This window comes from Taudactylus pleione, unplaced genomic scaffold, assembly GCF_031769625.1.
Source record: "Taudactylus pleione unplaced genomic scaffold, aTauple2 ptg000179l, whole genome shotgun sequence".
In the NCBI taxonomy this organism is placed as follows: Eukaryota; Metazoa; Chordata; class Amphibia; order Anura; family Myobatrachidae; genus Taudactylus; species Taudactylus pleione.
Genome location: NW_028284581.1, coordinates 33453764 through 33467733, shown reverse-complemented (window position 1 = coordinate 33467733; position 13970 = coordinate 33453764). Strand labels below are relative to the sequence as shown.

At 40.1% G+C, this 13970-nt stretch overlaps 1 protein-coding gene across 1 annotated transcript in view; it reads left to right on the top strand.

Moving 5' to 3' along the window:
• CDH7 (cadherin 7) overlaps positions 1-13338 on the top strand; it is a 243380-nt gene extending 230042 nt beyond the window's left edge. The window contains exons 10-11 of the mRNA XM_088475996.1: positions 913-1164; positions 12845-13338. Coding sequence (XP_088332122.1) covers positions 913-1164; positions 12845-13338 — 746 coding nt within the window. The remainder of the gene's footprint in view (positions 1-912; positions 1165-12844) is intronic.
• The last annotated feature ends 632 nt before the right edge of the window (positions 13339-13970 follow it).

Sequence of the window (13970 nt, the reverse complement as noted above, 5' to 3'; positions counted from 1 at the left end):
CAAAAAGTGAGAAATCAGAAGTAATGCTAAATTGCCTGTCCCCCTTCACTCGTATTGTTGATTGAAGATCTGCAACATGACATTTGCTTGACTTTGTATCATGTGTAGAATTTGACAGGGACTCTAATACTTTTAAATTAACTTTCTATCATGTTTATAAACAACATTTAGATGCTAATTTATTATAATGCTTATACTAAACTTACACAGGTTTAAACAAAGCAGATTTTATAAAATGTTGGCTGTTAAACACTGTTTTATATTTCATGCCTTTCTAGTTTATGAATGTAGCAATAGCAGTGCTTTATTGTTGGGATGCAGAAGTGCTAAATGTAATTTTTTTTCTAATGCTGTGTAAATGCTGCGTTACATTATAAATCCCATTGTAAACTATTTGTGAAGGCCTTGCCCTTCCTCATCCTACAGAAATGGCCCCATGTAGGTACAGTAGATGCATAAATGACAGAAATAAAGGCAACCATGTTTGCTTAGTACACTGATTCTTTAATTTATACCTTAAACACAAGTTAGACAATGGTTGTAAATGGAATAGATGTCCATGGAATGTTTTGTTTTTTTAAATAAATACCATTGTTATATTAAAGTGAAGGCTCCACACATCTGTTTGTGGCACAGATTGATCAAAGCTTTAGTGTCTACCATCCTTTTATATCAACTCTCCTCTCAAAACTGGAATTTATTGGGTACCATAATTGACACACCATGAAAAAAACCCTAAGAACGACATGTTATTACTGAACAAATAAAATAGTTTGTGTGTTTAGGGAAGCAAGAGAATGAAGAAAAACATTTGAGTAGGATAAAGGGCAATTAAATATGAAAAAACACATCCTTAATTTTCTTATTCATAAAAAAGGCTTAAACTATGTATGTATATATATTTTAACACAGATAATACAGCCTCAGTCCTAACAAAGAGAAATGGATTTCGAAGACAAGAACAATCTGTATTTTACTTACCAATTGTTATAGTGGACAGTGGCTCTCCATCACTCAGTAGCACCAATACCCTTACTATTAGGGTCTGTGATTGTGATCCGGATGGAATTGCGCAAACTTGCAATGCTGAAGCCTACATTTTACCTGCTGGACTCAGTACTGGAGCTCTGATTGCAATTTTAGCTTGTGTTTTAACACTGTTAGGTAAGTCTCAGAATGACATTAAAATGTATGCAGGGATGTTATAAAACCTTTTTATCAAAGGACATGAATCTCAAACCCTTGGTCATTTTTTAAATTCAATCTGTGGAATTTTCTTATTATTTTAGATATGTGAGTGCGGTTCCAAAACAGTTGTAAGAAACAGAAGTTGCATTTTTCTTATTATTGTTATAATTATTTATAAACTTATTATTGTTTTGATTATGTTTTACTACGTGTGTGGGCATGTTTGGGGCAATTCCAATTGTAGCAAGTTTGGTTGCAGGTACACAATTTTTAATACATTTGTAATGGCCATTCCGTGTTAGGTACTGTATAACAATGACAATCTTTTTCGATAGCCAATGATAAATAGAAAAAAACTTGCTGGCTGTTTATTTTCAGTTAACAATTCTAGAAAACTATAAAATCTGTCTATCAAACTTTTTTGAGTATAATGCATAGATTATTTATATGCTGTTAATTAAATTACTTCTTTGATTAAAAGATTGAAAGATTGTAAAAACATTGTAATCATTCTAGAAAGTGTTAGAATTTTTATTAAGAGTTTTTAGAATTACTCACGGTATCTGGGGTGCTAAAATTATTGTAAATAGTACAATGATATGTGAGAAAATTGTAATAAAAGTAATTATAATATTATATTTTAATCTCTGGAGACATTATAGTGGAATCGGTATGATATCCTGGCTGCCGCATGGCCGGGAGTTCGAATCCCGGCAGCGGCTGCCCGAAAAAACAGCAGAGCCCGGCAGCGGAAGCCCTACAGCGCTGGAAATCCCGTTCGTGGTAAGGTAAGTATCAACTAATCTAACCTAACCCCCCTAACCCTCCTTAGGGGTGCCTAACCCTAACCTCCCCCCATGCCTAACCCTAATCCCCCCTCTAAGTGTCTAACCCTAACCCTCCTTCCCCACTGCCTAAACCTAAGTCCCCCGGGGGGGTGCCTAACCCTAACCATCCCTCCCCCTAGCCTAACCCTAACCCTCCTGGGGGGTTCCTAACCCTAAGTCCCCCCCAGGTGCCCTAAACCTAACCCTCCTCCCCTTTGATTGGGATGCCGGGTGCCGGTCTTCCGGCACTGGGGAAATGACAGGCGTCTAGATATAGATGCCGGTCATTTATCCCACGCCGGAATAAAGCAGTCGGGAATCCGGCAGCCAGCTTCCGGATTGTATACCATTATAGTATATGTCAGTATATGTCATTTTTCTAGACCCATATGTTGCTGAGATATGGATTCCTTTTCTTTGTCTGGGGGCTCAGTACATACTGGACATAACAGTGTGTATGACTTTAGTTTGAATGTTGTACTGTATTGTTTTTCCTTATCTACTTTTTTATATGTACTTTTTAAAATATGCCAAAGCAGCCAGAATTAAACACAACTGTTCTAAACTATGCTCTATGACAAAGGTTTGCATCTTGCGGGTTGTCTCCCCAAATGAGTCCCAAAATCTGTACCTTCTTACACAAAATGTATGATTTGCATAAGTTCTACTGTGAACCAGTTTTTTGGGGTTGTAGAACAATGGTACCCATACTTTTGGGTAAGTATGCAAATTGTGGTAATTTTCAAGTCACTCTGCCCTTGCAATTGATGATTGATGATCTAATAGTCAGTGATTTGGAGGGTGGGAAGCCAAGTTGCCAGAAATGGGCACTAAATTTAAAAACCATACATCACTTGCACCTTGTCATGTTGCTGTGGAACTTTTTTTAATACAAAAATAAAAAATAAAATTAATAATAAGCATTATTCCCACCTCAATAAAGTATCACCAGCACTATGCTCAAATTCTAGGCTGATGGCAGCTAAATTGCAGAAAAAATAGTGGGCCTGATTCAGATGCGCTCGCAAAAAGCGAACGCAATTGCTCTGAATCAGGGCGGGTGCTGTTTTTTTTTAGGAGCGGCCTCCTGGCCGCTCGCATAGCTGTGGGTTACCACCCACAGCTATAGCGAGCGGCCATGATGATGGTCGCGATGGGTCAAGACGGGCTCGCGACGAGACCCTTGTGGTAGGATTTCGTTCATCGCAAACCCCAGAGAGCTTTCGGATCTAACAGATCCGGAACCTCTCCACTGACATCACTTGTGATGACATCACTCACCATTGACATCACTCGTGATGTCAGTGGGGCCGCCTACAAATGGCAAGCATTCCCTTGGGAAAACCTCCATTTAGGCAGCCACCCCCCCGGCCTGCCCACCAAACGGGGCGAGCTGTCACTCAACATCGACAGCTCGCCCCCTTTGGTGCGAGACCTTGAGCGATGGATTGCTCATCGCTAGCCGGGTCTCGCGCATACGCATGACCGAGCCGGCTCCGTCGTGCGCATGCGCTGTGGGCCACCATCGACCCAGTTGCGAGCGCTCATCGCTTGCGACCGGGTCTGAATCAGGCCCAGTGTGCAGAAAATCCACAGAATGCTTTGACAGACTGGACTAGGGATACCACAGCAGCAAGTCACAAAGCCTGGGGTCCCTGCCATAAAGTCCTGCAGCTTTAAACACAGGGCTGAATTCCCTAGTGGAATTGGGCGTGCAAAAAAATGCACTTACCCCAGGGAAAGCATCTTGTGTTGACAGTTCTATTTATTCTAATTATTATTATTACCAGTTATTAATATAGCACACACAGGTTCCATAGTGCATTACAGATAATATTTGGCCATTCACTTCAGTCCCTGCCCCAGTGGAGCTTACAATCAATATTCACTACCACATACTCACACACACATACACACTAGGGTTCATTTTGTTGGAGCCAATTAACCTACCAGTATATTTTTGGAGTGTGGGAGGAAACTGGAGTACCCGGAGGAAACCCACGGAAGCACAGGGAGAATATACAAACTCCATATAGTTAGGGCCATGGTGGGAATCAAACCCATAACCTCAGTGCTATGAGGCACTAATGCTAACCATTACACTGTCTGTGGAAATAAATGTTTTTTGCTGTTAAACTACAGGTTCTGGAAAGCCCTGTCATGCCTAAATGTTATGACTGCCAAGACATTCTTACACTTAAGGAACCTCAAGTTTTTCTTTGACATCCAGGGCCTGCTGAAACCTGTAGTCCACCTAAAATAAATACACAAGAAAAAAAAATGACAAACCTTTGAAAAACAAACTAGTCCATTACACATTATTTTGTAGTCTTTGATACAGTAGCTCACATATTTGCAAATGGGGGGTCCTCTTTTGTCCATGTTGTATCACTGATCTTGGACTAGACAATAAGAAAACCCTTATTGACATATTTATCACAAACCACATTTTTAATGCAGAAGTGTTAAATATTTTTCACCCAGATTTGCAAAGTAAAGATGAATATCTTCACACACATTTACTAAAATGCTCTTGCCAGAAGACAGACTCTAATATGTGCCCATTTTGCTAAAAAGTTGAAGGAGCAGTGTGACAATGTTACGCTATAACACTTCTTCCTGGTTTGGGACCCCACCAGCCAATACCCATGTGCGTCCACTAGCTGGGTGGATTCTTAATATTTTAGCAAAGCAAAACAGTATGTAACCTAGACCAGTATTGAACTGATTAGTTCAAGGCACCCTGCAGCAGTATAAAAAGAGGAATGCCAACCTTGTTAAAACACAAAAATACACAAAAGAATACTGCGCTGGTATATCTCAGTCAAAACTCAGCAAAATATATAAATATTTAACTACTGTTTATTAAAACCAAAAAGTTTAAATAATAACATAGAAAAATATGAATAGTAGATTATCTCATGTTGTAGATGGTTAGTAGCAACTCAATGAGTTCACAAGCAACAAATATTAATTATTTACACAATATTGCAACAATGTTCTATCAGATACACAGTTACTATCCTAAGAGTATCTATAATGTTAGAAAACACATACACAATAAAGCAGTTAAAATATATATATATATATATATACCGCAAATAGTCAATATTCCTTGATTCAGTGCAAGGAAAAAATATAGGTCAATGTAATAAATGGTAATGTGTAATTTTGGATTCTTAATATTTGCAGGTATACCTCAAAATCATGTGTTTTCAGGGAAATATGCTGCATATATTATTTGATAAACAGACCCCTTAGTATTATGTTAGATATGATCAAATTTAGCTCGGTTGTAAACAGACTGGGTTCCCTCTGACTGGTTAGGACAATGTCAGGAACCATCCTTACCCTCCAGGTTGTGCAGTACTGTCTTGGAGGGGGTCCTGGCCTGGGGGCTCTCAGAGTGCACTGTTCACTGGTCCCAGCATGGTGATGGTCTCAGGGGCCTGGATCTCTGGCAGCATTCCCACCATATCTGGACACTGGGAGCTGCTATAGCAAACCTGGCCAGCTGACTGTGTTGCTGATCAGCTACCAGCATGGTGGAGGTCTCAGGGGGCTCTGAGCTCCCATGGCATTCCAGCAGGCTTTGGACACTGGGCACCACCATATTGCTCCCAGGCAGCTGAACGCTAGTCTCCAGTGACAGCCAGCAAGTGTCCACCTGACCTTATTAGCCAGTCCCTGCGAGACCCAGGGTATAAGTATCCAGCCCAGTCAGCATTCTGTGTCTCAGCTTTATTGTTGATACAGTACATGTCCTAGGCTCTACTCCTGGTTAGTTGTCTTAGGCTCATTGGCAATTCTATGCTCCTAGTCCGGTACCACTCCAGCTCCAGTCTGTGCTCCTAGTAGGATCCAACTCTGGCTCCAGTCTGTGCTCTTAGACTGGTCCTACTCTGGCTCCAGTCTGTGCTTCTAGTCTGGTCTCACTGTGGCTCCAGTGTATACTCCAAATCTGCTCCCAATTTGGCTCCAGTGTATACTACAAGTTTAGTTCCACTCTGGCTCCAGTCTGTGCTCTTTGTACGGTCCCATGCTGGTTCCAGTCTGTGCTCCTAGACCAGTCCTACTCTGGCTCCAGTGTATAATCCAAGTCCAGCCTCACCTCAGCTCCTAGTCTGGTCCCAATCTGACTCCAGTGCCTGTCCCAGTTTGGCTCCAGTGTCTACTACAGTACTAGCCCAGTGTTTGCTCTAAATGCACATTCTTAGTAATACTGTCTTTTTGCATACATATGATTATTATTACCTTTATAATGAGGATTTATATACAACCATCTCTACTCCAAACCTCCCGGTACCTCATGTGCAATCTAAAGTCCACAGTCCTGACAGTAAACTCAGGCCTAATGAACTCGGAAGATAATCCAGGTAATAATGCCCAGCAGACTATGGCCTGGCAGCTGGAAAATCAAGTCAGCTTAGCATCAAGTTATGCAGAATCTACAAGAGCTATCTTCTCAATTGGATACCCCATTCTACTGCTCCAAATTCTTGTCTGGAGCTTCTCACTCCTAGTAGATTTGATGGAACCCCAAAACTTTGTTGTGGCTTTATCAATCAGTATGAAATTCAGTTTGAGCTCCTCCCACAGAATTTTCAACACAAACAATTTAGATAGCTTATATCATTTCACTCTTCTCTGGCTCAGCCTTGGAATGGGTGTCTCCTTTATAGAAGCATACAGATTCCCATTGTATCCAATTATGTGGTGTGCATTGCACATTTTAGAGGCTATTAAATTAACTAGATCATTCCTCTGCCCCCTCTTTGGTATTCTTGGGAATCCGTCAGGGTTCTTGATCAGTAGGTCAGTATGCTATTCAGTTCCAAACTATCACTGCAGAACTCAAGTGGAATGATGAGTCTCTTAAAGTAGCCTTCTTGAATGGCCTCTCAAAAAGACTTAAGGCTGAAGTGGCCACCTGTGGTCCACCTGTGGTCCTTGCAGGCACTTATCTCTGTCTGTATCAAGATTGATCTACACCTCCGAGTTAATGATTAAAGCCTTGTATATCCAGTACTTCTCAATCTTCTTCATCCCTTGTGGATGAGAATATGTAAGTTAGTAGCTCGCGCCTTTCTCCAGAGGAAAGCTTGAGGCATCAGTGAGAAAAAATGTGATTATATTGTGCCAGTCCAAATAATTTTATTGGTTCATGTCCTGTATGTCCAGGAAACTCCAGACCCTGACCCATTCTGGGGATATCAGTTGGCGTATTTCAGCAAAATACTCCCTGAAATCTAACTGGCTTTTGAATATGGCTTTGACTACTCCTCAAGGGTCTAAATCTTTGGATGCCTTGGTAGATTGCGAAGCTGCGTTACATTATCATTAGTTCAAGGAATGTCCATCCCTACCAAGGCTCTGTCTAAACCATTCTTAATTACAGCGGTGGACAGAAGTCGCATGCCAGAAGGTCTCATTACTCATTCTACTATTCCATTGACTATGTGAGTTGGAGTACTTCATCATGAACAAATAGAGCTTTTAGTGATTTCTAAGGCCACTCATAAACTAGTAATTTGCCTTCCATGGCTATAACTCCATAACCCTCAATTTTATTGGCCTACATCACAGCTGAAGCCTAGGGGTGCCTTTTGTTTTCAGTCTTGCCTGTCTTGTGTGATTCCTTTATGCCTGGTGGGTCTGTAGTACTTCCAGAATCCTAAATATTTCCTTGATGATTTCAATGAACATGCTTCTGATACCTTACCAACTCATAGAGACTGGGACTGCACTTTTGAACTGATCCCAGGAAAGTCTCCACCTAGAGGTTGAACATACCGGTTATCTGTGCCAGAGACTTTAGGCATGTCTGAGTAGATTCTGGAAAATTTACAAAAAGGATGTATCAGACCTCATCACCTGCTGGGGTTGGCTTTTTCTCTGTAAAGAAGAAGGCTGGTAGTCTTCGCCCCTGCATAGACTACCGAGGCCTCAATGACATAACCATCAAAAGTAGATATCCTTTATCTCTTATTACTGAGCTACTTGACAGAGTGAAAGGAGCTACTGTTTTTATCAAACTCAATTTAAGAGGGTCTTATAATATGATCAGAATAAAGGAAGGTGATGAGTGGAAGATGGCTTTTAATACCCAGGATGGCCATTACAAATATTTAGTTATGGCATTCTGTCTTTGCAATGCCCCTGCTATGTTCTAGCATTTTGTAAATTAAATTTTCCTAGACATCTTGTATCTCTATCCTGAGGTCTACTTAGATGACATTCTCATATTCTCTCGAGACCTGGAGTCCCATTAGCAGCATGTGAAGGAAGTTTTGCTGTGTATTCATAGCAATCATCTCTATGGTAAACTCTCCAAGTGTATTTTTAAAGTGTCTGAAGTTTTATTCCTTGGCTATATTATATGCAATTTTTAGGATTTGGCAATTATTACCGGAAGTTCATACATTTTTTATTTTGTGGTAGCCCCAATAACCGCTCTAACCAAGAAGGGAGCCAATCTCTCAACACTGGACTTTTGGAGACACCTCTGCCTTTCATGCCTTAAAACAAGCTTTCACCTCGGCACCAATCTTCTGTCAGCCAGATCTAAAGAAACCGTTCTTTCTTGAAGTTGATGGCTTTTTCTCCCAAAGATTCTCTCCTGCAGAGAAAATTATGCAATTGATGACCAAGAACTTCTAACTATCAAGTTAGATTTAGAGGAGTGGAAATACCTTTTAGAGGAGGCTAAACATCCTGTGACTATTTTTCTGATCATAAAAATGTTATTGTATCTAAAGTCCGTTCAATGCCTTAACCCTTGGCAGTCTTGTTGGGCTCTATTATTCTCAAGGTTCAACTACAAATTCACCTTACACCCTGGTGTTCAAAATCAAAAGGCAGATTATTTTTACCACAACCTGGTCTACTGAGAAAGATGTTTCTCTTCAAGAATCTTATACTATCCTCAATCATCTTTCCTTTGCTAATACCCAGTTAGCTCCTATACTACCACCTGGTAAGATGTTTGTGCATCCACAACTTCGCAAAAAATGTTAAACCCAGGCTCATGCATCCTTGTTTGCTGGACATGCAATAGAAATAGATAGTTCCGAAAATTCAAAAACTGGTTTGCAAAAACTCTAGGCTGTAATTTACATCTGTGTCTCAATTAAAGCAGTAATGAAGTATAATGCACAATCACTGGTTAATTGTATCACACTGTAAACATTCCTGCCATCTCCACTTGGCATCTACGTCAATTTGTCTACACTCCACCTCAAAGTTCACACAGAAAAAACAAAGCTTTAGGTACTGGCGTACATTATTGTACAGTATGTTAAGTAAGATGTGCAGACTTACCCGGGTCTTGCCGTTATACTGCTGATACCCTAGATGTCCTCAATCTGTGTGGTTATTGCATGTGTGTGTGGGGGCAAAACAACATTAAGGTCTAGCTAGACCTATGTAAATACACTATAAATGAAGAAGGGTTAAAAATCTAATTTATTCACCTGTCAACATGCCTGTCTTTGGCTCAGTTGTGGTACAGATGTATTATCAATATGGGTTTACAAGTATAATCATAACAATAAAACAGACATCCTGTCAAGGAAAATCGAATATATGTCCAAATGTCTCCCAACGTGTTTCATCCCATGTTGGGACTTTTTCAAGGGTAGGTTAAATGGGACTCAAGTCCTGAGGTTTAAATACCTTAAGCAGTTTGTCCATATGATACAAGTTCTGGTTCTTCCGGGTTTGTGGTCCATCTGCGCGCATAGTGTCAATCACTAGAGTGTGCTACGTCTTCCTGTTCCATGAAGTGCGCATGCTCCATGCACTGTGTGTGGACATCTTCATGCGGTGTAGTCTGTCTACTGTTTTGTAGTCAGATGGTTACTTATCATTGATGCAGAAGATCTTTCTGTATGATTTTTGTCTCCAGTCTGTGGGCGGTATTGGCTAACACTAATTACGGTGTCATAGTTATTTTCCAGGTATATAAATTTTACCCCCTATGTGTATACATGGAAACTAATTATGACCCCTTAATTATAGTTAGCCGATACCTGCATCAAAAGGGAAATGTGCTTAATTACCCCAAGTGATGACAGATTAAACAAGCCATGAGATTAACTCAAATAACATCAAGAAGAGCAGCATTATAGATGCTGAAATGTAGCTGCAACATATCCCATTACATAGAATGGACAGTAACACATAAATTTCACACACAAAATGACCGCCAACAGAGTGAAGACAACAGTCATACAGAAAGATCTTTTGCATCAGTGAGAAGCAACCATCCGACTACAAAACACTAGATATACTAGAGTGCATGAAGACGTTCATGCACAGCGCATGGAGCATGCACACTTCATAGTGCACAACAGGAAAACAGAGAGCACTATAATGATTGACACTAGGCGCGCAGACGGACTGCGAACCCAGAAGTACCAGGACTTGTATCATATGGACAAACGGTTGCTGCTAGATCCTATGTGGGGAAAGGACCTCTGTGATGTATCAAACAGGTGACCGCTGCAGGAGGGCTGGACCGCTCCTGTGTTACCATCCACGTGGGCATAGAGGGGGAATAAATATTTGTGGCGAGTGTAGCAAGCCACAGTGCCCGAAGCGTGGCAAGCATAGTGAGAGGACACTTTTGGTTCCCCGTTAGCTTCCCCGCCCCTCCCCCTTTGATGCCAGGTCACATGAGTGTGATGTCACAGGTCCATTAGAGCTCTCTAGTCTAGACCTAACCATGCCAAACTGCTTAAGGTATTTAAACCTCAGGACTTGAGTCACCATACCACCTACCCTTGAAAAAGTCCCAACACAGGATGAAACAAGTTGGGAGACATTTGGACATATACTCTTGATTTTCCCTGACATGATGTCTGTTTTAATGTTATACTTATACTTGTAAACCCATACTGATAATACATCTGTACCACAACTGAGCCGAAGAGATGCATGTTGACAGTTGAATAAATGAGATTTTTAACCCTTCTCCATGTATAGTGTATTTACATAGGTCTAGCCGGACCTTAGTGTTGTTTTGCCCCCCACACCCACACACAATAACCAAACAGATTGAGGATGTCTGGGGTACAAGCAGTATAATGACAAGACCCTGGTAAGTCTGCACATCTTACCTAACATACTGCACAATAGTGTCCGCCAGTACATGGTGGTTTGTTTTTTCTGTGAGGTGGAGTGGTGACAAATCGATGTAGATGCCAAGTGGAGATGGGAGGAATGTTTACAGTGTGATACAATTAACCAGTGACTGCACATTATTCTTCATTACTACTTTAATTGAGACACAGATGAAAATTACAGCCTAGAGTTTTTGCAAACCAGTTTTGGAATTTTGGGAACTTTCTATTATAAGAACACCCACCCAACAAATTTGCTAGGTGGTTTACACCAGGACTATACCTATCTTTACATAATCACAAACAAATATTATCTATCATCTCCTTATTCACAATCTGAATTGACATATTAGGACCTTAGAGCGCTAACACTATACCCCATATTTTATAATACCTGATTTTGGATAGGTTGGGATACCTTCCCAGTGTTTAGCAGCTAAAGATACTAGACATACCCCCTAGCACGGACCTTAAACCTGGATGTTTACTAATTGCCTTGTAGATGTATAATGTCGGATCACATTACTGCATGTTTCATGGTATTGAAAGTAAGTTCCCAACATAGAAGTGTTTCAATCTTCAACAATCTTTCTTAAGAATAATAAGATTACACATATTCACGAAGTAACTGTATCACTAGCTGTATCAATGTAATTGGCAAGTCATTCATGGAATTACTTTTTTCTTTATTTATAATTGATACTGTCTCTGCTTGTTTAGACAATATAAAACTAGTCAAATGTAATTATAAAAGGTCACACAGGTATCTTCAAAGCTTTTCTACGATTTTTTTCATTAATATGCCTGAAACCGCTGTCTCCTCTATTTAATTTATAAAGTGAACTAGTGTTTACATTATTTTAAGCAAACATTAAGCCTGATCTAGCAATATTTTACATTTGCAAGACATCTGCTAATATATGGATCATTAAAGGAAAGCCTGGTAGCTACTACATGACAAGCAATTTATTGCTTGTTATATGCGTCAGGGGAGGCTGCAGGAAAAAAATGTGCTATACCCTGTCATACAGACAGAGACTGACTTTTAACAGTTTTCACCATAGGCTTAAAGATAGAACAGAAAATCTGTCATAGGACTATACAGGAGATACATTTTGAAAATTAGTATAATTTATCTCAGTGTGTACAAAAAAAATGTGCAACATATATTAACCTAACCAATATTTCTGCATAGAGAAAGTCATCTGGAAATTATAGCTTTCTTTGCGAGCATTTATATTTTAAATCAAAACACATTTTCTAATGCTTTTAAGAGTATGTATTGTATTAAATATTTTAATACAGTGAACTAAACTCATTCATTTTGCATGACAATTATTATTCTGTCAATTCCCACCAGCATCTTAATCCATTTATTATAGCACAATAATATAATTGTTCTGTTGCCCTCTCCATCATGACGATGGGCAAGCTTATCCAGTCCCACAGCCTAGGGTCTTTCCACACAGTGCCAATGTCACCTTGGGATCTTGCAGATTATCTGCTTGATGGAGCACCCATTGGCAATATTATTCATGATCAGGAGATTTATCCTTTGAGGTTTGAGCATAATCCCATAAAACAGAGGAGTGTCAGAGGGGAAGCATTAGAAGACAATATCAAAGATTAGACAGCAATTTTTAAACAGTTATTCATTTCTAAAAATTATTGATTTAAAGATAAATGTCTATTTATGTCTCAATTTAGTGCTTGTTCTTCTAATTGTCACCATGAGAAGACGGAAAAAGGAACCTTTGATTTTTGATGAAGAGAGGGATGTCAGAGAGAACATTGTACGATATGATGATGAGGGAGGAGGGGAAGAGGACACTGAAGCCTTTGATATGACGACTTTGAGGAACCTAAATATTATCCGAGACAGCAAAAGCAGAAGGGATGTAACTCCAGAAATTCAGTTCTTGAGCAGGTCATCTGTACGAAGTCCTCCAGACAACTTAATCTTTCGGGAATTTATCTGGGAAAGGCTAAAAGAAGCTGATGTAGATCCATGTGCTCCTCCATATGACTCCCTACAGACATATGCATTTGAAGGAAATGGCTCAGTTGCAGAGTCTCTCAGTTCACTAGAGTCAGTCAGCTCAAACTCTGAACATAATTATGACTACCTGAGTGACTGGGGCCCTCGTTTTAAAAGACTTGCTGATATGTATGGCACTGTTGAAGACAACCTGTATTCATAGCATTGGAATACATACCCCTAAGGCACTGAACAAGAATCCAATATTGACTGCTAAAATGTACAGTACATGTAAGCTCATTTTAATATTATAGAATTTTGGTTTTGTGGAACAGATTTTATTTCTCCTGCCCGAGGGACTGCACTAACCACACATTAGGAAATATTTACTTTTATATAGATTGAAATAACTTGTGAATTTACCAATACATGGTTAAGTGAAAATCTAAGCTGTTGTTTGAGAAGTGATTCTGATACCTGTGATTTTGATGTGTATCAGGACATACTGACCTATATTTCATTTAATGTTATTAAGAAGGCACTTTTTCTGTGTCCATGTTCCATTAATCTGCAGAACATTCAGCCAATTCAAAAATGCAACTAAAAGGCTCCTAAAAAGGGAGCACTGGCCCTGATTCAGAGCCGTATGCTCTGACAGAGTGCTCGCTCTGAATCAGGGCCGGGCTATATTTTTATTAGAACGGCATCCTGGCCGCTCGCATAGCTGTGGGTGACCACCCACAGCTATAGCGAGCGGCCAGGGAGATGGTCGCGATGGACAAAACCATCATGACAATCGGGCTTGCGACGAGACCCTTGTGGTAGGGTTTCGTTTCCGCAAGCCCCAGAGAGATT